The sequence below is a fragment of the Perognathus longimembris genome, chromosome 1, assembly GCF_023159225.1.
Source record: "Perognathus longimembris pacificus isolate PPM17 chromosome 1, ASM2315922v1, whole genome shotgun sequence".
Classification (NCBI taxonomy): Eukaryota; Metazoa; Chordata; class Mammalia; order Rodentia; family Heteromyidae; genus Perognathus; species Perognathus longimembris.
In genome coordinates, this window is record NC_063161.1 from 45,662,915 (window position 1) to 45,683,989 (window position 21,075).

Sequence of the window (21,075 nt, forward strand, 5' to 3'; positions counted from 1 at the left end):
AAGTGGTAGCTTGAAGTCAGTTTAACCCCTTCGTAGCAATTTTTTTAAAAATATAGACTATTGACCTCTTGAATCATATTGTAAATGCAAATTGAAGAATCTTCAGGCGGGCGCTGGTGGCTCACACCACCAGCTTAGATGAAGCTGAAATCTGTGAGGATCACGGTTCAAAGCCAGCCTGGGAAGAAAGTGCCTGAGACTCTTATCTCCAATTAATCACCAGAAAACTGGAAAAGCTCAGGGGCAGTGCCCAGGCCCCATGACCACCACCACCAACAACAAAAAGAATCTTATCAAAACTTTGCTGTTTCTACAACCGGCTCTGGGCATTGTGGGACATGCCTGTCTCCCTCAGGGAGACAGAGGCAGAGTTCCAGGACAAGCCTACTAAGGTGAGATGAAGAGACCCTGCCTCAAAAAATAAAATAAAAGCACTGCTGAGCGCTGGTGGCTCCACTCTTGCAATCCTAACTACTCAGGAGGCTGAGACCTAAGGAAGGGGGTTAGAAGCCAGCAAGGGCAGAAAAGTCCATATTTCCAACTAACCAGCAAAAAGCTGGAAATGAAGGTGTACCTTTAGTGATAAGAGTGCCAGCCCCTAGCACAGTAACCAAAATCAAACAACAACAAAAATAAACAAAACTTGTGAGCTCACTGAAAAAGGCAAGTGTTGGGAATCCCTCCCTGGTCCCAAACATATTGGCTGGAACTGCCATTCTGCAAAGTGTATGGTAGATGGGGAGGGCTTGCTGCTATGTAGGGAGGTAGGAAATACAGAGGCTTCAGTTTCCCCAGCTGTAAAATTGGGACAACACACATACTCTATTCAACATGGCACCATTCCAATTGCAGCTGCATGAGGCCAAAATGAATTGGGAGCGCAGGTGGCCTTGCACAGAGATTAGGTAGGAAAAGGGGGAAATCTGAATTCAATGGTCACATACACATGTCAAGATTTTCTCCCACACCACTTTCAGTAAATAAATAAGGATAAAAAAGATGAACACTAAAAACTAAGAACAATCTCTTTAATGAATTACAAACTAAATTACAAATAATGTTAACTGGAGGACAAGGGGGAGAAGAATGTCATAAAAAGAAAAATTAAAAAAAACACAAAAACATTTGAATTACAAAATCCCCAAGGTGCGCATGGCAGCAAATTTAGCCACTTTGACAAAACAAAAAACAAAAAACCCTGGAACCTGAAATATAAATATTTGTTCATCCTTCTTTTAAAGAAATATATTTTTCCCAATGTCCTACCCATTCACAGCCCTAAAAAAGTGTCAGTATTCCTAAAAAGATGACTAAACCCTTACTTGTACTCCTATGGGGTTAGAGGTGGCTTTCAAAGGGCAATAGGGATCCCTGGCAATTGAAGAACTAAAATTTCTAAAAGAAATGAAAAATTCAAACTTCCCCCCCCCCACATGCTTCATAAGGCTGTGCTAAAGCAACAGATGAGAGTGAAGAATAATCCGTGTCCCTTGGACCTTCCCAGATTCTTCGCCCCCATCGTAGAGACGACAAGGAGACTTAAGGGAATCTATCTTTTTCTCTCTCCTCCCCTCAGACTTGTGTCTTGAGTCTCAGCCTGTTAGGCCAGGTGAAACATTAAAACTAGGGTAAAAGCTGATTGGATCTATTTTTTTTTCTAACCTAATTCTTTAAAAACAGACCCCTTTCAAATGGTTTGGTTTTGCTTGCTTCTCAAACGTTCCAACTTAGCCCCCTGCTATCAGTTGGCCTTTACCAAAAACAAAACGGTAGCAGCAGGGGATCTGGGGTCCCTGCTATTGCAAGCACAGGCAAATAATAACTATAGGACATCCAGAGACTGGAATAGCAAACCTGATATGGAGGAGGAGAACGGTTTGGTTTGGTTTAGTATACCAGCCCTCCTCAGCAATGACTAAGAAGGGTGAGAGAGGGTGGTAGAGGCTGAGTTAAGTGCATCTAATACTGAAATTTCCTTTCATTTTAACCTGTTCCTCCCTTCCACCTCAGAATCTCCTGAGTAGGAAAGGTGAACAGTGCCTACAATGGCCATAAAAGATCAAGGGCCCACCTAAGTCCAAATAGCCCAGAGCCCTGAGTCAGGTGAAGCCCACACTAGATGGGTAGATGAGATGAGATGAGGGCTTTGGGAAGAGCATCAGAGGCGAAGGTGGGGTACTGGCTTGGTCACATCCTGGAAAAAAGGGTGAGCCAGAGCTGCTTTTGCTGAAATCCGCTTGTTGGGATCATAATGAAGCATTTGCTGGAGGGAGAAATATATGCTGACTTTAGTGATGGAACAGAGGGAAAAAATGGGTGGCAGGTAAGTCTCAGAAATCAGGAAAACTGGGGCTGGGGATATGGCCTAGTGGCAAGAGTGCCTGCCTCAGATACACGAGGCCCTAGGTTCGATTCCCCAGCACCACATATACAGAAAACGGCCAGAAGCGGCGCTGTGGCTCAAGTGGCAGAGTGCTAGCCTTGAGCGGGAAGAAGCCAGGGACAGTGCTCAGGCCCTGAGTCCAAGGCCCAGGACTGGCAAAAAAAAAAAAAAAAAAAAAAAAAGAAATCAGGAAAACTGATCTCTTTTACCCAGTTCTCACTTCCCTCCTTCCATATCTAAACCAGCATGCTGAACTGGGACAGAAGCAGGGACTAGGGAAATACTGACACCCAGATTTCAGGGTCTCAGCCTTTCTTCATCCCAGAAAAGCCCTTCCCTGTGGAGGTGAATGAGGGTGGAAAAGTTGCCAACTCCTAGATACTTACCGATAATAAGCTCCGCCCATCTTCATCCAGAGGAGGCACAACTTTGCTAAAATCTTGCCGGGCCCACTTGGGAAAACTAGGCTTATAATCAGGCATAGAAGTAACTCCTGGCCAAACCACCTCATCTGGGGTCCCCAGAGTCCGAAAGATCCGGAAGAGTTGGTCAATCTCAGAGTCTCCAGGGAACAGGGCACGGCGAGTCACCTGAAAATGGCCATGGAAAGAAGAAAGGCCAAAGACCCACATTGACGTCAGTCAAAAACTGTCAACTTGTAGGAAGGAGGTTCCCACAGGCAGTGGAAAGGTCAGCAGGGCCCCATGATTCCCTCCCCAGGGCCTTTCATGGGGTCAGTCACACAGAGCCTGAGACAATAAAGTCCCTTCATCTGTCTCCTCGCCCCTCCTTCCTTCCCCCAACCATGGCTTTGTAGATCCCCAAGGTTGGGTGGGCATGGGAGGGGGTGAATGTTTGGGGTGCCACTGACACGTAGCAAAGGGATCCCAAGCCACTCACGGGGTATGGGGTAGACACTGCGGTCATCCCCCCTCCTTGTGATGCAGCCACTTCTAGATAGGAGCACAGCGGGCAGAGACTGTGTCTTCCATTTCTTCTGTGTTCCCCACAGCACTTAGCATGGTGCTGGGTACACACTAGGTGCTTAAATATTTTTTGATGAATTGAGAGAGGAATATGGGCAATTGTAAGGTAATGCACTGGCGGATAAATGCACATTATATATGTATAGCTATATATAAGCTAATGGTTTCTAAGCCCCCAGTGAAAACCCAGATAAAGGATCACAAAATATATTGCTAATCAGCCTAGTCCACTGTTTTGTTAAAGGAGATGGGAGCTCCCCAAAAAGCCAGGCCCTCCAAGGAGCCTTCATTCTGAAAAACCAGAGGTAGAGGGGAGACATGATCAAATCTGCAGAAATGAAGGGTATTGGCTTTACTATAATCCTGGTATCGTACGTTTATAGAGCCAGGTGCCAATGGTTTGTGCCTGTAACCCTAGCTACTATGGAGGCTGAGATCTAGGGATCAAAGCACAAAGCCAGCCCAGCCAGGAAAGTCCATGAGATTCTTATCTTCAATTAACCACCAAAAAGCTAGAAGTAGAGTTGTGGTCCAAGTGGTCAAGCACCAGCCTTGAGAAAAAGCTAAGGGACAGCGCCCAGGCCCTGAGTTCAAGTCGCAGTACCAGGACAAAAATGGAAAAGAAAACAAGGTCTACAGGCCAGATGAAGGAGACACTAAACGGAACTCTCAGTCTTCCAAATGCAGGCAGACTAAGCTAAACCAGCTGAATGGCTGCAAAAATGAGCTAGTTCCTTTTAGGGATGTGAGATGCACACTAGATACAAAGTCCATTTGGGGACCTTCTAGGGTTATGCTTGATATCAGGTGTCAAAGCCCTATCTAACCCCCTGCCCTGGTGATTCCCTGAGACAATTCTGTGTTAGCAGGGCCATGGTTCTGGGCCAAGAAATAGTTCTGTTGTTCTTAATGCGAGGAGGAGTTGCCTGGGTGGGACAAGGGCAAGACTCCATACCATCTCAGCAAAGATGCAGCCCAGGCTCCAGATGTCCACAGCTGTAGAGTAGTATTTGCAGCCCAAAAGGATTTCAGGTGCTCGGTACCACAGGGTTACCACCTGGGGGGCAATAGGAAGGGGTAGTTTACATGGCATGGAGATTCACATTCCTCAGATCCTCAACAAAACTCTGCTAGTTCTCAGACTCTTGAGTAGTTTCCTTTCCTCTCTCCAATTTCTCCAAAGAAATAACTACATATAACTTCCTAGCCCAGAGTTAGCTTCATCTAGTGGCTTTTGGGGCCATCTTTTCTGAACCCTGAATTTAGGACCTTCCTGGAAAATGGTTATGATTTCAATGCTGTGCCATCAGCTCTCCTGCCTTGGTATCTGAGCCTTTTAAGCTTCATAGTATGAATTCTGTATATACCCTAACATCCCTAGAGTTTAAGAGATTGATTCTGTCAAGAGAGAAACTGCCAGCCAGGTATTTTTTAAGTCATTTTTTGGAATACCCTTGTTAACACTTCCCAAGATGCTCAGAAAAATAAAAAAAATTAAAAAAAAAAAAAAAGAGGGACTTACCTCATGGGTGTAAGTACGAACTGGTACTCCAAAGGCTCTGGCTAGTCCAAAGTCTGCCAGTTTGATAGACCCTTCTGTGTTGATAAGCAGATTTTGGGGCTTAAGGTCTCGGTGCAGGACCCGGTGAGAATGGCAGAAAGCTAGGCCTTGGAGCAGCTGAAACAGATAGCTCTGACAAAAGAAAGAGGGAAGATTATGTTTCTCCACAGTTGGATTAATGTTTTTCTCTATGCTTCCCCATACCCCAAACACTACTAAAACCTTTGCTATGTTAAATCATAACTAGCTATTAACAGGTATTCTCCTACTGGACTTTCAGTTCAGTAAGGGGAAGGACTAAGTTGGAGGGGTGGGGGTGTTGAACTTAGGGCCTCAAGGCCTCAAGCTTTCATTTAGATTGTTCACTTATGGCTGGCATTCTACCATTTGAGCCACAGTTCCAGCACTAAGTCTATGCATCCTTTACATATCCTATACCTAACATACCGAAGATGTTCAACATCTTTATGTTAGGTTAACATTTACTGGCGGTGTGGCTCAAGTGGTAGAGTGCCAGCCATGAGCAAAGAGGCTTAGTGACAACAGTTAAAACTCAAGTACCGGCTGGGAATATGGCCTAGTGCCAAGGGTGCATGCCTCGTATACATGAAGCCCTAGGTTTGATTCCTCAGCACCACATAAACAGAAATGGCCAGAAGTGGCGCTGCGGTTCAAGAGGTAGGATGCTATTCTTGAGCAAAAAGAAGCCAGGGACAGTGCACAGACTCTGAGTCCAAGCCCCAGGACTGGCAAAAAAAAACAAACCAAAAAACAAAACTCAAGTACCAGCACACAAAAAAGTAAGCATCTGTTGATAGAATGAATTAGCTCTGAGAGCCTAGAGCCAGTGGCTCACGTCTATAATCCTAGCTGAGATCTTAAGGATCATGATGCAAGGCCAGCCTGTATAGAAGCATCTTTTTTATTTTTAACATTTTATTGTAAATGTGATGCACAGAGCATTTACAGTTTCACAAGATAATAAGTACATATATTTCCTTTTGAACAGTGATAACCCCTCCCCCAACTCCTCTCCCCACCTTAGAAAAGTTTCTAAATTTCATCCAGAAAATAACCAATAGTGAGGGCTGGGAATATGGATTAGTGGTAGAGTGCTTGCCTAGCATGCATGAAGCCCTGGGTTCGATTCCCCAGCACCACATATATAGAAAACGGCTAGAAGTGGCGCTGTGGCTCAAGTGGCAGAGTGCTAGCCTTGAGCAAAAAGAAGCCAGGGACAGTGCTCAGGCCCTGAGTCCAAGGCCCAGGACTGGCAAAAAAAAAAAAAAAAGGTTCTGTGGCTCACGAGGTAGAATGCTAGCTTTTAACAAAAAGAAGCTAGGGGAGCTGGGGATATGGCCTAGTGGCAAGAGTGCTTGCCTCGTATACATGAGGCCCTGGGTTCAATTCCTCAGCACCACATATACAGAAAATGGCCAGAAGTGGCGCTGTGGCTCAAGCAAGTGGCAGAGTGCTAGCCTTGAGCAAAAAGAAGCCAGGGACAGTGCTCAGGCCTTGAGTCCAAGCCTCAGGACTGGCCAAAAAAAAAAAAAAAAAAAAGAAGCTAGGGACAGTGCTCAGACCCTGAGTTGCAAGCCCCAACACTGACAAAAATAAATAAATAAATAAATAAAATAACCAATAGTGAACAGAGCTGAGCCAGGCACTAGTGGCTCATACCTGTCATCCTGGCTACTCAGGAGGCTGAGATCTGAGGAGTGAAGTTCAAAACAAGCCTGGGCAGAAATGCTCATGCGACACTTATCTCCAATTAACCAGCAAAAAGGGAGGTATGGCTCAGTGGTAAGCATCAGCCTTGCGTGATAAAGCTAGGATCAGTGCCCAGATCTAGAGTTCCAGCCCCAGAACTGCTCCCCCCACAAAAAAGCTACTACTAGTGGCTTGTTATCCTAGCTACTGAGATCTGAGGATAACCAACATTTTGCCAGATAGACTGGAGGCGTGCTCTGAGCAGGAGCTTGAGGCCTCAAGTCCAAGTCCAATACAAGCACAAGGGGAGGAGGGGGGGAGGGGAGGAAGAGGAGGAGGAGGAGGAGGAGGAAGAGGAGGAAGAGGAGGAGGAGGAGGACAGCTCTAGGAATGAAGAACTAAAACAGACAACAGACACACTAGTTATTTCCCCCATTAACTGGGTATAGGAGTTTCTTTGAGAAATCTCCTGCCAGGCTTGGCTTCAAATCCCATCCTATTTATCTTAGTTTCATCTGACCTCCCACCTGAGCTGCTAGGTTGACTCACTAGAATTTCAACTTTGATTCCTCAGCTTAACCCTAAGGTTAATGAGCAGGGAAAGAGAAACAAAATAAAAAGGATGAGGGGGAAAGAGGTGTTTGGGGCTGGGAAGCAGGCCAAAAATACAAATTATCCAATCTGAACTGCTTGCCTCTAGTCTCCCCAAAACATATGCAGAATCATGCAGAATCGACAGGAGTTAATGAGGATTACCTTGATGAGGGGAAGAGGAATGCCAGTGAGAGCAGAAGCATCCATGAATTTCTTGAGATCTTGGTGCAAAAATTCAAACACCAAGTAGAGTTTATTTTCTGTGTGGATGACATCCAGCAGCCTGAAGACGAGAAAGTCAAGGAAGTGGCATTGAAGGAGAAGTTGCTCAGGCTACACAGACAGAACTCATCCTCATCCTCCTTCCCTGTCAGATTATCCCCCCCCCCCCCCACTTACTTACTTGACAATATTAGGGTGATTAAGTTCCTTAAGCAGAGAGATCTCTCGGATGGCAGTACTGGGAACACCCTCAGTCTCACTTACAAAGGTTGGGAAAGCAGAAATGGGAATATGGTTACAAACATTCCTTTACCCCCATGGCCAGAGACACCACCCTAGGATTCCCTTGGAAAATTCAGATTAAAAAAAGCTGGGTGCTGTAAGGAGTTAATTCCTGGGAAGTCAGAGTGTGGTTTCTGGACACAGTAAGGTCATTATTTCTTTTCCCAGGGGAAGGTAAAGAAACCTGGTGAAATGAAGATACAGAGAGAAGATACTAGAGAGAGTGAAAAAAAAAATTGAGAGTAGCACCCAACCTCCCTCAGAGGGCCAGTGAGGCCCAACTGCCATTCTTTTGAAAGAGGGGAAGAATTCTAAGATGAGGGTGGGGTTGGGGCAGCGAGGAGGGCTCTGCCTTTAGAAAGGTGTTCACGGCTAATCCCCACATAGCCCAATTCCATGAGGAGTCCTGGGCCCGAGCCCAGAGGCCTCCTTTCTCTTCCCTGGTTTTCTGTTTGCACCTCTTGGGAGCACACCCGGTTCAGGATGGGAAGAAAAGTTTTCCATGGGTTCCATATCAGTGTGCATATTCACTCTCCCAGAGAAAAGTCACTACCGTTCGTCAACTCACCCACCCCGGTCCTGCAAAATAAAGCCCCTCCCGGCTACTTTCCGGTCTCTGGACGGCTACCCGCCTGTTGGGGGCGGGGGGAACAATCAAGCAGCTCCCGAGTTAGGAGTCCCAGCTCCTGAGGCCACTCACGTGTCCAGGCGGATTTTTTTAAGCGCCACCACTTCTCCGGTCAACTTGTTTTTGGCTTTGTACACCACTCCGTACGTGCCCTCTCCGATCTTTTCTACCTTTTGGAAGTTCTCCATGAAGCACTAGCGAGTTGAATCTGTCCGGCTCCAAGAGCTGGGGGCCTGGAAACCCTGAAGAAAAGAGGGACCCGACTTTTCGCGAGCGGAAGAGAGGGAGGAAAAACAGATCTCAGGCCAGTAACCCCCAGGTCAGGATGGAACGCGGTCTAAGTCTAGCCCTTGTCAATTTGTCCAACTTGAAACAATGTTGCCGCCTCCCCCCCCACCCCAACCAGTTCCCGGCCGCCAGCGGAGGCCCCGCCCCTCCTTCCCGCGTTTACCTGGCCCCGCCCCCTCTCGCTCCGATTGGCTCGCGTCAGAGAGGGCGAGGCCATCCCAGCGCTCCTCGCCGGCCACGGGCCCCGCCCGTGCAAATTTGGTTCTGAAGTGCTGGGTTGAAAAAGGTTGTCCCAAGTTCTTGGTTTGGGCCGGGGTTCGTTGGGTCTATAGGAATTTCTGCTCCCTAGCTCACTGTTTTTGTTTTTGCCACCCCTTGGGTGAGATTAAATTCCACCTGGCCCACGGAGTCCTCTTTATATATTTATTTTTTGCCCCCCCCCCCACTTTTGTTTGGTGGTTTATTCGAGATAAGAGTCTGATGACCTTTCCTGCCCAGGCTAGCTTCAAATCATGATCCTCAGAGCTCAGCCTCTTAAGTAACTAGGATTGTAGGCATGAGTCACTGGGCCCAGCAGGGTGTCCTTTATACTGGAGTTATGGGGTTCAGGGAGGGGGTTCCCATCCCTCTAAGAGTCCACCACTCAGAGACAGTCTCAAGCAAAAAGATGGGTTTATTGGGGAAGCATAAAGCAAACTGAACTTGGGAGCTGAAACTGCAACAGTGAAAATCGGGCTGAGGGCTGGGAATATGGCCTAGTGACAAGAGTGCTTGCCTCTTATACATGAAGCCCTGGGTTCAATTCCTCAGCACCACATATATACAAAAAGGCCAGAAGTGGTGCTGTGGGCAAGCAAAAGAAGAAGAAGGAGAAGAAGAAGAAGCCAGGGACAGTGCTCAGGCCCTGAGTTCAAGCCCCAGGACTGGCAAAAGAAAAAAAAAAAAAAGAAAGAAAGAAAGAAAAGCAGGCTTGACCAGCCAGGGACACAGACTCTGGAGTTGCCACCTTCACCCCAGAAGTCCTCAAATTAGGGTTTATAAAGGTAAAAGCAGGGGCTGGGAAAATGGCCTAGTGGCTAGAGTGCTTGCCTCATATACATGAAGCCCTGGGTTCGATTCCACAGCACCACATATATAGAAAACAGCCCAAAGTGGTGCTGTGGCCCAAGTGGCAGAGAGCCTTGAGCAAAGAGAAGCCAGGGACAGTGCTCAGGCACTGAGTCCAAGGCCCAGGACTGGCAAAAACAAAAACAAAGGTAAAAGCTGTAGCACAGATGTAGGAGGTTGATGCAGGGTGTAGAGCAAGCAACAAACAAGTTAAGCAAGCCATTTACAGAAGCAGAATTTTGGGGTCAGGATGACCTAATCTATTCCCCCCAACATTTCCTACCATGTTTCCCTAGTCAAGATGGAGTCAGCTGGACTCCCTACAACAACTAGGGGGCCAGTACTGGGGTCTCAAACTCAGAGTCTTGGTGCTTAGCCTTTTCCCTCTGGTGTTCTACCTTTTTAAATGTGTGTGTGTGTGTGTGTGTGTGTGTGTGTGTGTGTGTGTATTGGTTCTGGGACTTAAACTCAGGGCCTGGGCACTGTCCCTGAGCAATTTTTCTCTCAGACCTAGCACTCTACTACTTGAGCTACATCTCCACTTCTGGTTTTTATGGTGGTTAATTGGAGATAAATGTTTTATGGACTTTCATGCCCCAGCAGGCATTTAACCTTGGTCCTCAGATCTCAGCCTCCTGAGTAGCTAGTATTATAGGCCTCAGCCCCCAGCCTCAGGGTGTCTTTATTAAAAAAACAAAAGCCAGAAGCTGGTGGCTCAGGCCTGTAATCCTAGCTACTGAGGAGGCTGAAATCTGACCAGAACAGTTCAAAGCCAGCTGGGATAAGAAAGTCCATGAGTCTTATCTCCAGTTAACCACCAGCAAAGAGGAAGTAGTGCTCAAAATAAGAGGGCACTAGCCTGGAGCAAGAAAGCTCAGAAAGAAATGCCCAGGCCCCTGAGTGCATGCCTCATGACTTGACAAAAAATTAAAAACAAATAAAACAAAAACAGAAAGCCAGGGCTGGGGATATGGCCTAGTGGCGAGAGAGCTTGCCTCCTATACATGAGGCCCTGGGTTCGATTCCCCAGCACCACATATACAGAAAACGGCCAGAAGTGGCGCTGTGGCTCAAGTGGCAGAGTGCTAGCCTTGAGCAAAAGGAAGCCAGGGACAGTGCTCAGGCCCTGAGTTCAAGGCCCAGGACTGGCCAAAAAAAAAAACAAAACAAAACAAAACAAAAAACAGAAAGCCATGTCATGAATGGTGGTCTCTGTAATCTCAGCACTCAGATGTGGGGGGATTGAGAGTTCAAGGCTAGCCTCATCTACACAGTTTTAGGCTGGCCTATGACATATGAGAACACCTTATCTCTAAAACTAAACAGTCAAAAATCCAGGAATCTCATCATAAGCAATTTGTGGATCTCAGAAGAGTCATCTCTCAGTGTACTCCAATACAATCTCTGGCTGTTTGTTTTGATTCAACTGATTCTCTATCCCATGATGAATTGTGTTGGTTGAGTGTGTGTTACTGTGTTATCCAAGCTATCAGTCAACTCTCTTCTAAGAAATGAAGTGTATCAAGGTGAGAGTGACCCAGGGAAGCCAGAAATTGTCATTAAGTACGGGGATGGAAAAGGAATCTTGGGACCAGGATCTCAAGCCCTGTCTGCTTCTCTCTGATCCTCCCACCCCTGTCATGGGAGAAGAGGAAGGGCTATGCAAATGAGAATCCCTTTCTTATATAGGGGCTTATTCTAGCCCCCCAGCACCTTTGACTGCTGGAGAGAACAACTGAATAGACATGGTCCTGGGAAGGTGTCTTCTCCATTTATCTGTGCTGAGTGCTCTGCTGCCTGTGGAGGCTACAGAAGGTGAGTGTGTGTGGACTGGAGCTGGTGTGAATTAGTTGAACAACCTGCTCTGATTTCCCACCACCCCTCTTCATGGAAGCTACCAGTTATGTTTCAGGCTTCACTAACCTATTTGGTTTGGTGAGGATATGGATTAACTGATCTCCCTCCCTACATAAAATTTTGGACTAAGTGTGAAAAGAATCCTATCCTATCTTGCAAGTGAGCAGAGATGTAGTATTAATTCTGGTCAGTGAACTAGCTGGAGCAGAAGCTCCCAATGGCGTGAAATGGGTCCGAGGGTTTTTTCAGGCAATGTATTTGGGATAGGTAACTTAATGTGGGGAATAAAAGAATGTGGTATTTGATTAAGAAGATGAAGAAGACAGCACTTTCCCACCTTAGGATGGGGGGAAGGGTGAACATAGCTCAGGCCTTCATGTTCAGGGCTGGGAGAGACAGGCAGAAGGGTCTCAGCTGAGCATCACATGAATGGACTCTGGGGGATTGGGGCCTCGTGACAGTAGCAAAGGGGGGGGGGTGAGAGGGTCTGGAATGTCCTGTGTTGCCAAGGAGGGAGGGTTGGAAAAAGAGAAAGAATAGAGCATCTTATGACTTCTCTTGCTCTAGTGGTGGGGTGCTTAGTGAGATGATTCCAGATCCGTTCCCAGTAGAATCACCCAGGTTCCCAGTGTGTGTTAGAAATGGGATGAAGATAGTTTCTGCTGTGCTTTAACATACATACCTTAAAGCCACAGCCTTTTTCTTTCTAGATTACTGGTTTCACAGATTTCTAGGAATTTTTCTCTTTCTCTCTCTTTTTTTTTGGGGGGTGGGGGTGGGGTTGCATGCCTGTCCTGGGGCTTGAACTCAGGACCTAGGTGCTGTCCCTGAACATTCTTACTGAAGGCTGTATCACTAGAGCTGCAACTCCACTTGGTAGGAATTTCTCTTTTATCTGACTTTCCTCACTTGTGTTGAACTTTCAAGTCTTTTCTTTTTATTGTGTTCTTTAATGTGTGTTAGAAACATTCTGTTCATAACTTCTTCTTACACATTCACCCGAGGCTTTATTCATTTACTTATTTATTTTTACTTTTTGTGCCAATTTTGGGATACTGGGGCTTGAACTCAGAGCCTTGAACTCTCAGGTTTTTCACTCATGGCTGGTGTTCTACCACTTGAGCCACACCTCCAGCCTAGCATTTTGCTGTTTGAAGATAGAGTGTCTCAAACTGTTTTACCTGGGCTGGCTTCAAACTTATATCCTCCAGGTCTCAGCCTCTTAAGTAACTAGGATTACAAGTGCAAGCAGCTGGTGCCCAGATCATCTAAGGCTCTTAAAAGATTGTGCTTACAGCTAGGTGCCAGTGGCTCACCCCTGAAATTCTAGCTACTCAGGAGGCTGAGGTCTGGAGGACTGGGATTCAAAGCCAGCCAACAGGAAAGTCCGTGAGACTCATATTTCCAGTTAACCCTCACCCCCCCCACACCTATGATAAGGTGTGGATCAAGTGGTAGTGTACCACCTTGAGTGGAAAAAAAACCACCCTAAGAGACAGCTTTCAGACCTTGAGTTCAAGCCCTAGGACCGGCACACACACACATACACACACACACACACACACACACACACACACACACACACACACATTGACCTATCGTTTTATATACTGAATTTTTTTTAATTAAAAAGGCATTATTTTCAGGGCAGAGTTATGGCTCAGTGATGGTGCACTTGTGTTCAATTTTTACCACTGAAGGGAAAAAAGACATTTTTGAGCTGGGTGCCAGGAGCTCATGCCTGCAATCCTAACTATTCAGGAGGCTGAGATCTGAGGGTTGAAGTTCTAAGCCAGCCTAGTCAAGAAAGAAAGTCCTTGAGGCTCTTATCTCTAATTAACCAGCAAAATGTTGGAAGTGAGTGGAGCTCTGGCTCAGGTGGAAGAGTGCTAGCAAAAAAGCTTAGGGACAGCACCCAGGCCCCAGTCCAAGCCCAGTACTGGAACAAAAGAAAAATAAAAGTGGAAAACAAAACCTGGGAGTGGAGTTGTCACTCAAGTAGTAGAATGCTTGCCTTAAGTAGAAAATCTCAGCACCCAGGTTCTGAGTCCAAGCCCCAGGACCAGCATACACACACACACACACACACACACACACACACACACACACACACACACACAATCCCAGGTTTCTCATAGCATTTTTCTTTAGGACCCAGAGACCATGACTGGCTTGGTGTCTCAAGGCGGCTGAGACCTACAGCCTGGAATAGGCAGCTGTATCCAGAGTGGATCGAAGCCCAGAGACCTGACTGCTGGAGAGGTGGGAACCTAGAAGTTTTGGGGGAAGGCATAATGGGAATGAGATGGAGAGGAGAGCAAGAACTGGGATGAATGCAATCTGGGAAGGCAGGAAGGGAAGATACGTATGGGGAGGGAAAGCCAGGGAGTCCTAGTTAATGTACCTTCCTTCCCAGGTGGCCAGGTGGATCTGAAGATTAGTAATGATGGGCCTACACTGATTGGAGCAAATGCATCCTTCTCTATTGCCCTGAATTTCCCTGAAAGCCAAAAGGTGCTACCAGATGGACAGGTTATCTGGGCCAACACCACCATCATCAATGGTGAGCCATTCTATACTCCAACCCTTATTCCTAGGACACAGATTCCGTAGTGTCCCCAGTGACCCAGATAAAGGCCCTTTCCCTTTTAGTTTTTTTTTTTTTAATGATATGTAAGCTGGGCGCTGGTGGCTCACACCTGTAATCCTTTTTTTTCCTTCCTTCCTTCCTTCCTTCCTTCCTTCCTTCCTTCCTTCCTTCCTTCCTTCCTTCCTTCCTTCCTTCCTTCCTTTGCCAGTCCTAGGGCTTGAACTCTGGGCCTGACACTGTCCCTGAGCTTCTTCTGCTCAGGGCAGCACTCTACCACTTGAGCCACAGTGCCACCTTTGGCTTTTTCCCTCTATGTGGTACTGAGGAATCAAACCCAAGGTCTTATGCATGCTAGGCAAGCCCTCTACCGCTAAAGCCACATTCCCAGCCCACCACACCTGTAATCCTAGCTACTGAGGAGTCTGAAATCTGAGAATTGAAGTTTGAAGCCAGCCTGGACAAGAAAGTCCGTGAGACTCTTTTGTGTGTGTGTGTGCCAGTACTGGGACTTGAACTCAGGGCCTGGACAGTATCCCTGAGATTTTTTTTCTCAATGTTAGTGCTCGACTGGCTTTTTTTTTTTTTCTGGGTTGGTTATCAGAAATTAGAGTGCCATGGACTTTCTTGTCTGGGCTGGTTTTGAACCATGATCCTCAGATCTCAGTCTCTTGAGCTGCTAGTATTATAGGTGTGAGTCACCAGTGACCAGTGTATGAGCCTTTTTGTCCCCCTTATCAAGGCAATTTACTTTTGCATAGAAAGGTGTATAGCCAGTCTGTGAGACTCTTAACTTCAATAAACTCCTCTGAAAAAGCCAGAAGTGGCGCTGTGGCTCAAGTGGTAGAGTGCTGGCTGTGAGCAAAAAGAAGCTCAGGGACAGCACCTAGACCCCTGAGTTCAGTCCCCAGGACTGGCAAATACCAATATGGTATGTGTACTACTACTCACTATGGAAAAACTAGAAAACATAAATAAAGCAAAAAGAAAATTATAATCACCCAAACTAGGAGAAGCAGAATCCAGAAGTTGGAAAGACTTAGATTTAAATTTGTCAATGAGTATGGAATGGGTAACTAACTTGTTTTGTTCTTTCTTGTCCCTATCTATAAAATGGGAATGGAACCTCCCTTGAAAGATGGTTATAAGAATGAAAATATGTTTATCTGTTGTACAGAACAGAGTTTCTCTAGACTGTAATAAAGCTAAATAAATGTTGAGCTCAGTAAATGTTGATGTTATTTTTATTTTTACCTGTTAGAGAAAAATAACTGTAAACATCTTATCTTATGGTCTCCTAGTCATTTATATAAATGTATATAGGAATCGTGTGTGTGTGTGTGTGTGTGTGTGTGTGTGTGTGTGTGTGAGTATGTGTGTTGATACCGGAGTTGAACTCAAGGCCTGGACATTATCCCTTAGCTTTTTTCACTCAAGGCTGGTGTTCTATCACTTGAGCCCACACCTCCATTTTTGACTTTTTTTGTGAGTAGAGGTAAGAGTCTCAAGGACTTTTCTGGCCTGGTTGGTTTTGAACCACAAACTTCAGATATCAGCGTGTGAGCCTCCAGTGTCCTTTACATTGTGAATCTTAAATTGTAGTTTCCATATACCCTCATTCCCAACTACCACCTCAAATGGCTTATAACATGGAGACTGTACTTTCTAGGGAGACCATATTCCCAGAGCCCCATTGATCCCTATTATCTATTTTATGGGGTTTGGTGTGTACAAAGAATACCAGGGCTTGAAGGTGATTCCGTCTACCCTTTAGGGAGCCAAGTCTGGGAAGGACAGCCAGTGTATCCCCAGGAACCTGATGGCATCTGCATCTTCCCTGATGGCAGACCCTGCCCATCTGGACTTTGGTCTCATAGAAGACGCTTTGTTTATGTCTGGAAGACCTGGGGTAAGGAACTCCCTTCTTTGGCTTGTCCTCCACACTTGTAATTATTATTATTATTATTTTTGCCAGTCCTGGGCCTTGGACTCAGGGCCTGAGCACTGTCCCTGGCTTCTTTTTGCTCAAGACTAGCACTCTGCCACTTGAACCACAGTACTACTTCTGGCCGTTTTCAGTATATGTGGTGCTGGAGAACCCAACCCAGGGCTTCATGTATAGGAGGCAAGCACTCTTGCCACTAGGCCATATTCCCAGCCCCTTGTAATTACTTCTTGCTACCTGATCACCTCTCTTTTCATCCCTTAACACCTATGATTATGATTTTCCCTAACCTTTTTTTTTTTTTTTGCCAGTCCTGAGACTTGGACTCAAAGCCTGAGCACTGTCCCTGGCTTCTTTTTGCTCAAGAATAGCATCCTACCTCTTGAGCCACAGAGCCACTTCTGGCCTTTTCTGTTTATGTGGTGCTGAGGAATCAAACCCAGGGATTCATGCATGCTAGGCAAGCACTCTACCGCTAAGCCACATTCGCAGCCTCGCCTTCATTGAACTCAGTGCCTGGGCTATGCTTGAGCTCTTTTACTCTAGGCTAACATGATAGCACAATTTGAACCACAGAGCTACTTCTGGTTAATTGGAGATTAAGTGTGTCATGGACTTTCCTGCCCTGGCTGTCTTTGAACCATGATCCTCAGATCTGAACCTCTTGAGTAGCTAGGATTACAGGCTACCAGTGTCCAGCTCCAAATCTTCATTTCTCTCTTTGCTTCTTCCTCTTCCGTAGCACTCAGTTCCCTTCATCACTACCATGATTCCTTCTGGCAGGTTGTTCCCAACTATATCTCCTCTCCCATTATGAGCCCTTCCCGGTCAGTACACACCCATTTTCACACCTTCTGTAGTAATTATCTTTAGTGTACCTCTATATTCTCCTGCCCTTTGTTGAATTCTGTTCCTCAGGCCCCTTGGATCAGTAGTCTTCCCCTTCCTGTTTTTCTCTCCAAAATCTTCAGGTCAATACTGGCAGGTTCTGGGTGGACCAGTGTCCAGATTGAGCATTGGGACAGGACAGGCAATGCTGGGTACACACACTATGGAAGTAACTGTCTACCACCATCGGGGGTTCCAGAGCTATGTTCCCCTTGGTCACTCCAGCTCAGCCTTCACCATAACTGGTAAGAGTTTAAGAAAAGATAAAGACCAGGCATAAGGCAGGAGAAAGTGGGGGAGTCTTAGCCATATTGGAAAGGGGAAAACTATACAATCTGCAAAGGGTAGGAGCCAGGAAGGCCTGGGAGGAGGAATGTGGGACTCAGAACCAATGTGAAGGGTCAGGTAACTCACTTGGGCCTGGAGGATATGGCTGTTAAAAGAGAAGCCGTGGCCTAGGCCTGATTCTCACCTTTTCTGCCTCCAACCCCAGACCAGGTGCCTTTCTCAGTGAGTGTGTCCCAGCTGCAGGCCTTGGATGGAGTGAACAAGCACTTCCTGAAAAATCAACCTCTGATCTTTGCCCTTCGGCTTCATGACCCCAGTGGTTATTTGGCTGGGGCTGACCTCTCCTATACTTGGGACTTTGGAGATAGTACTGGGACCCTGATCTCTCGGGAACGAATGGTCACTCATACTTACCTGGAGTCAGGCCCAGTTACTGCCCAGGTGGTGCTACAGGCTGCTATTCCTCTTACTTCCTGTGGCTCCTCCCCAGTTCCGGGAACCACAGATGGAGGTATACCAACTGCAGAGGTGCCTGGTACCACAGCTGGACAAAGGTCCACTGCGGAAGTTGTTAGTACTACACCTAGTAAAGTGCTAACTACAGAGCCTTCTGGAACCACAGCAATGCAGGTGCCAACCACAGAGATCATAACTACTACAGCTGTGCAGGTGCCAACTACAGAGGATATGGACACTACACCTGAGCAAGTGCCAACCTCAGAGGCCACAAGTACCATACTCACAAGCATGTCAACTGCGAAGAGTATAGACACAACACCTGCAGAACCCTCTGGAGCCACAGTGGCACCAATAACCACCACAGAATTGGTGGTGATCACACCTGGAAAGTTAACTACCCTCGAACCTGAAGATCCACCTGTGAGCTCTTTTGTGCCTACAGAAAGTATTACAGGTAAAAGGAATGTGAGTGAGGTTCATTAGTGTGTGGTACTTGTCACTCCTTTTGTAAAGACTTAGGCAGGGCCCAGATGCTACCCAGTCCCTGGTAGAGCACTGTGGTCCCTCAGCACTCTCACTGGCTCCAAAGCCCTTAAATTTCTCTTCATGATTTGCATGAGTTTTAGGGTTCAGGGACCTGGTGTCTTCCCCTCGCTGAGAAGAAAGTTTGTTGCTTCTCTACCCCTAAGGAGAACAGCTGGGAAGGCCAGGGAAGAGGCTGTGATCATTTACACATTTATATCACAGTTTCTGTTCAGGAATAAATACACAGTAACCTTTCTCAGACCCTGATATCCTCAATTCTCACCCTTGGGTTCTGCTTGGGGGGGGGGGGGGGAATAGCAATGTACAAATAGGCCAAGTGCCTAACCCAGAACCTAGTGTGGTGTGAGGCATGATAAACATTTGGGGATTTAAAAACAAAAAACAAAAATACTTTGTCAGGTGCCAGTAGCTCACTTGTGTAATCCTACCTACTCGAGAATCTGAGATCTAAGGATCACAGTTTGAAGCCAGCCTGAGCAGGAAAATCCACAAGACTCTTATTTCCAACTAGTCACCAAAAAAACAAAGAAAAAACAAAAATAATAAACAGAAGTGGAGGTATGGCTCAAGTGTCAAGTGGTAGAGAGCTAACTTTTGACAAAAAAAAAAGAGCTCAGGCCAAGTTTAAGCCGCAGTACTGCATGAAAGAAAAAAGAAAAACCTTCCAACTCTCCCCTTATGTGACTCTTAATGCAGTAATTGTCTTCTGGGTTGGTTTCCTCATCAATGATATTTCCTAGATCTTGGCTAATTCTAAGCCAAGTTCCAGTAGCTTTAGCTCTATTTAGGAAAATGCCTGCTTGGCTTCTTCCTCTAAGTGAGTCTGTCTCTTGATCTTGCCTCTCCAATCCTTTCCCATCAGGGTCCCTGAACCCCCTGCTGGATGGCACAGACACATTAACACTGGTGAAGAGACAAGTCCCTCTGGATTGTGTTCTGTATCGATATGGTTCTTTTTCCCTCAATTTGGACATTGTCCGTGAGTCTTGGGGATTGAGGCTGGGAGGCAGGTACTTTCTGGGGCTGGCTCACAGGAGCTACCTTGGGCAGACCTGTGAAGACACAGGTGGGCTTAGAAGAACCTGGTAGAGGAATTCCGATTTATGTTCTTGCAATTCTGCAGAGGGCATTGAAAATGCTGAGATCCTGCAAGCTGTACCGTCCAGTGATGGGGATGCATTTGAGCTGACTGTGTCCTGCCAAGGCGGGTGAGCATCCTGATGGCAACCCTCACTCTTGGGTTGACCACTGCTCTTGCTTTTTGAAGTTGTGTTTCGTCCTAGGTCTGTTGACACAAGTTATATCTCTTCTAGGCTGCCCAAAGAAGCTTGTATGGATATTTCATCACCAGGATGTCAGCTCCCTGCCCAGCGGCTGTGCCAGCCTGTGCTACCAAGCCCAGCTTGCCAGCTGGTTCTGCACCAAGTACTGACAGGTGGCTCAGGAACCTACTGCCTCAATGTGTCTCTGGCTGATGCTAATAGCCTGGCAGTGGCCAGCACTCAGCTTATCATACCTGGTAGGTACTTGGCAAGAGGCAGGATGAATGGCAGCAGGCAGAGGAGTAGCTGGGAAGAACAGACACTGACCAAAGCAGTGCCTGGGATTCTATTCACAGGTCAAGAAGCAGGTCTTGGGCAAGCTCCTCTGATTATGGGCATCTTACTGGTGTTGCTGTCTGTGGTGCTTGTATCTCTGATATATAGGTAAGAACCCTGGCATTTGGCCCATGTTCCAAATCCCTTGTTAGTTCTACTCACTCTTTCTCATGTGGAGATACAACCAAACTAGCATTTCCTTTGGGGAACCATGGTGCCCAGGAAGGAGCCACCGTTCGGGGAATCAGATAGGCCTGGGTCCTAGTGGTGGGACCTTGGAGAAGTAGCTTAAACTTTCTGAGCCTTTGAGAAGTAGGAAAAGGAATCCCTACTCCACTGAGTTGTTGTCAGGATTAGGAACTGCGTGAGTAAACCACCTGGGACAGACACAAAGAGTGCCAGAATCATGGGCAGGGTTGACTGTTAATATTGAGTGGGACAATTGGGGTGATCAGGAGGAAAGTTCCTGCTTGTAACAAAGGCAGATAATCAAGTCTGAGGTGGCAAGGTCCTCAAAGCAGAGAACTTAATAAATAGGACAGAATGAACAGAGATAACCAAAGAAATAACAGAGGTTAAACCTTGGAGGTGGAGAAAGGGAGGGAGCTAGGATCAAGGTCAAGTAGACCAAGGATATGGGCAGATCCTTTCTTTGGAAAAGTACTGATTGGCTACCTTTTCCTTTGCTTATTAGTCCTCTCCCCCTTTTCTCCCAATATCAGGCGCAGATTTATGAAGCGGGGCTCTGTGCTCCCTATTTCCCAGCTGCCACAAAATGGCACCCACTGGTTGCGTCTGCCCCAGGTCTTCCGCACTTGCCCCATGAGTGAGAACAGTCCCCTCCTCAGAGGGCAGCAGGTCTGAGTGAGCTCATGATGCCATATTTTTCTGGGATTGACAGCAATGTCTATATTTTCTGCAGTCTTCCCTGGGAGATTACCATTGCCTGGAATAAATATTCAGAACCTGGTACTGTGTTTTGTTTTGTTTTTGCCAGTCCTAGGGCTTGAACTCAAGGCCTGGGCACTGTCCCTGAGCTTCTTTTTGCTCAAGGCTAGCACTCTACCACTTGAGCCACAGCACCAGTTCCGGCCTTTTCTGTATATGTGGTACTGAGGAATCGAACCCAAGGCTTCATGCATTCCC

General features: G+C 46.6%; 2 protein-coding genes across 5 annotated transcripts; one reads left to right on the forward strand and one right to left on the reverse strand.

Moving 5' to 3' along the window:
• Positions 1-1,002: 1,002 nt before the first annotated feature.
• On the reverse strand, positions 1,003-8,781 carry Cdk2 (cyclin dependent kinase 2). 3 transcript variants are annotated; one of them, XM_048362355.1, is made up of 8 exons: positions 8,439-8,780; positions 7,638-7,715; positions 7,397-7,517; positions 4,892-5,062; positions 4,325-4,426; positions 3,284-3,427; positions 2,770-2,973; positions 1,003-2,263 (listed from the first exon to the last, which is right to left on the reverse strand). In XM_048362355.1, the coding sequence occupies exons 1-8, from the start codon at positions 8,552-8,554 to the stop codon at positions 2,159-2,161; spliced, it is 1,041 nt and encodes a 346-aa protein (XP_048218312.1). In that variant the 5' UTR covers positions 8,555-8,780; the 3' UTR covers positions 1,003-2,158. The 3 variants fall into 3 exon arrangements, with proteins under 3 accessions (XP_048218312.1, XP_048218317.1, XP_048218327.1); XM_048362360.1 differs by lacking the exon at positions 7,638-7,715 and having other exon boundaries at positions 8,439-8,781; XM_048362370.1 differs by lacking the exon at positions 3,284-3,427 and having other exon boundaries at positions 8,439-8,779.
• Positions 8,782-11,205: 2,424 nt separating this feature from the next.
• Pmel (premelanosome protein) lies at positions 11,206-21,021 on the forward strand. 2 transcript variants are annotated; one of them, XM_048362276.1, is made up of 11 exons: positions 11,206-11,576; positions 13,770-13,880; positions 14,035-14,181; positions 15,980-16,114; positions 17,122-17,283; positions 17,532-18,239; positions 19,194-19,310; positions 19,455-19,539; positions 19,645-19,850; positions 19,929-20,037; positions 20,652-21,021. In XM_048362276.1, exons 1-11 carry the CDS (start codon positions 11,507-11,509, stop codon positions 20,791-20,793), a joined length of 1,992 nt encoding a protein of 663 aa, XP_048218233.1. In that variant the 5' UTR covers positions 11,206-11,506; the 3' UTR covers positions 20,794-21,021. The 2 variants fall into 2 exon arrangements, with proteins under 2 accessions (XP_048218233.1, XP_048218224.1); XM_048362267.1 differs by having other exon boundaries at positions 19,645-20,037.
• Positions 21,022-21,075: the final 54 nt, after the last annotated feature.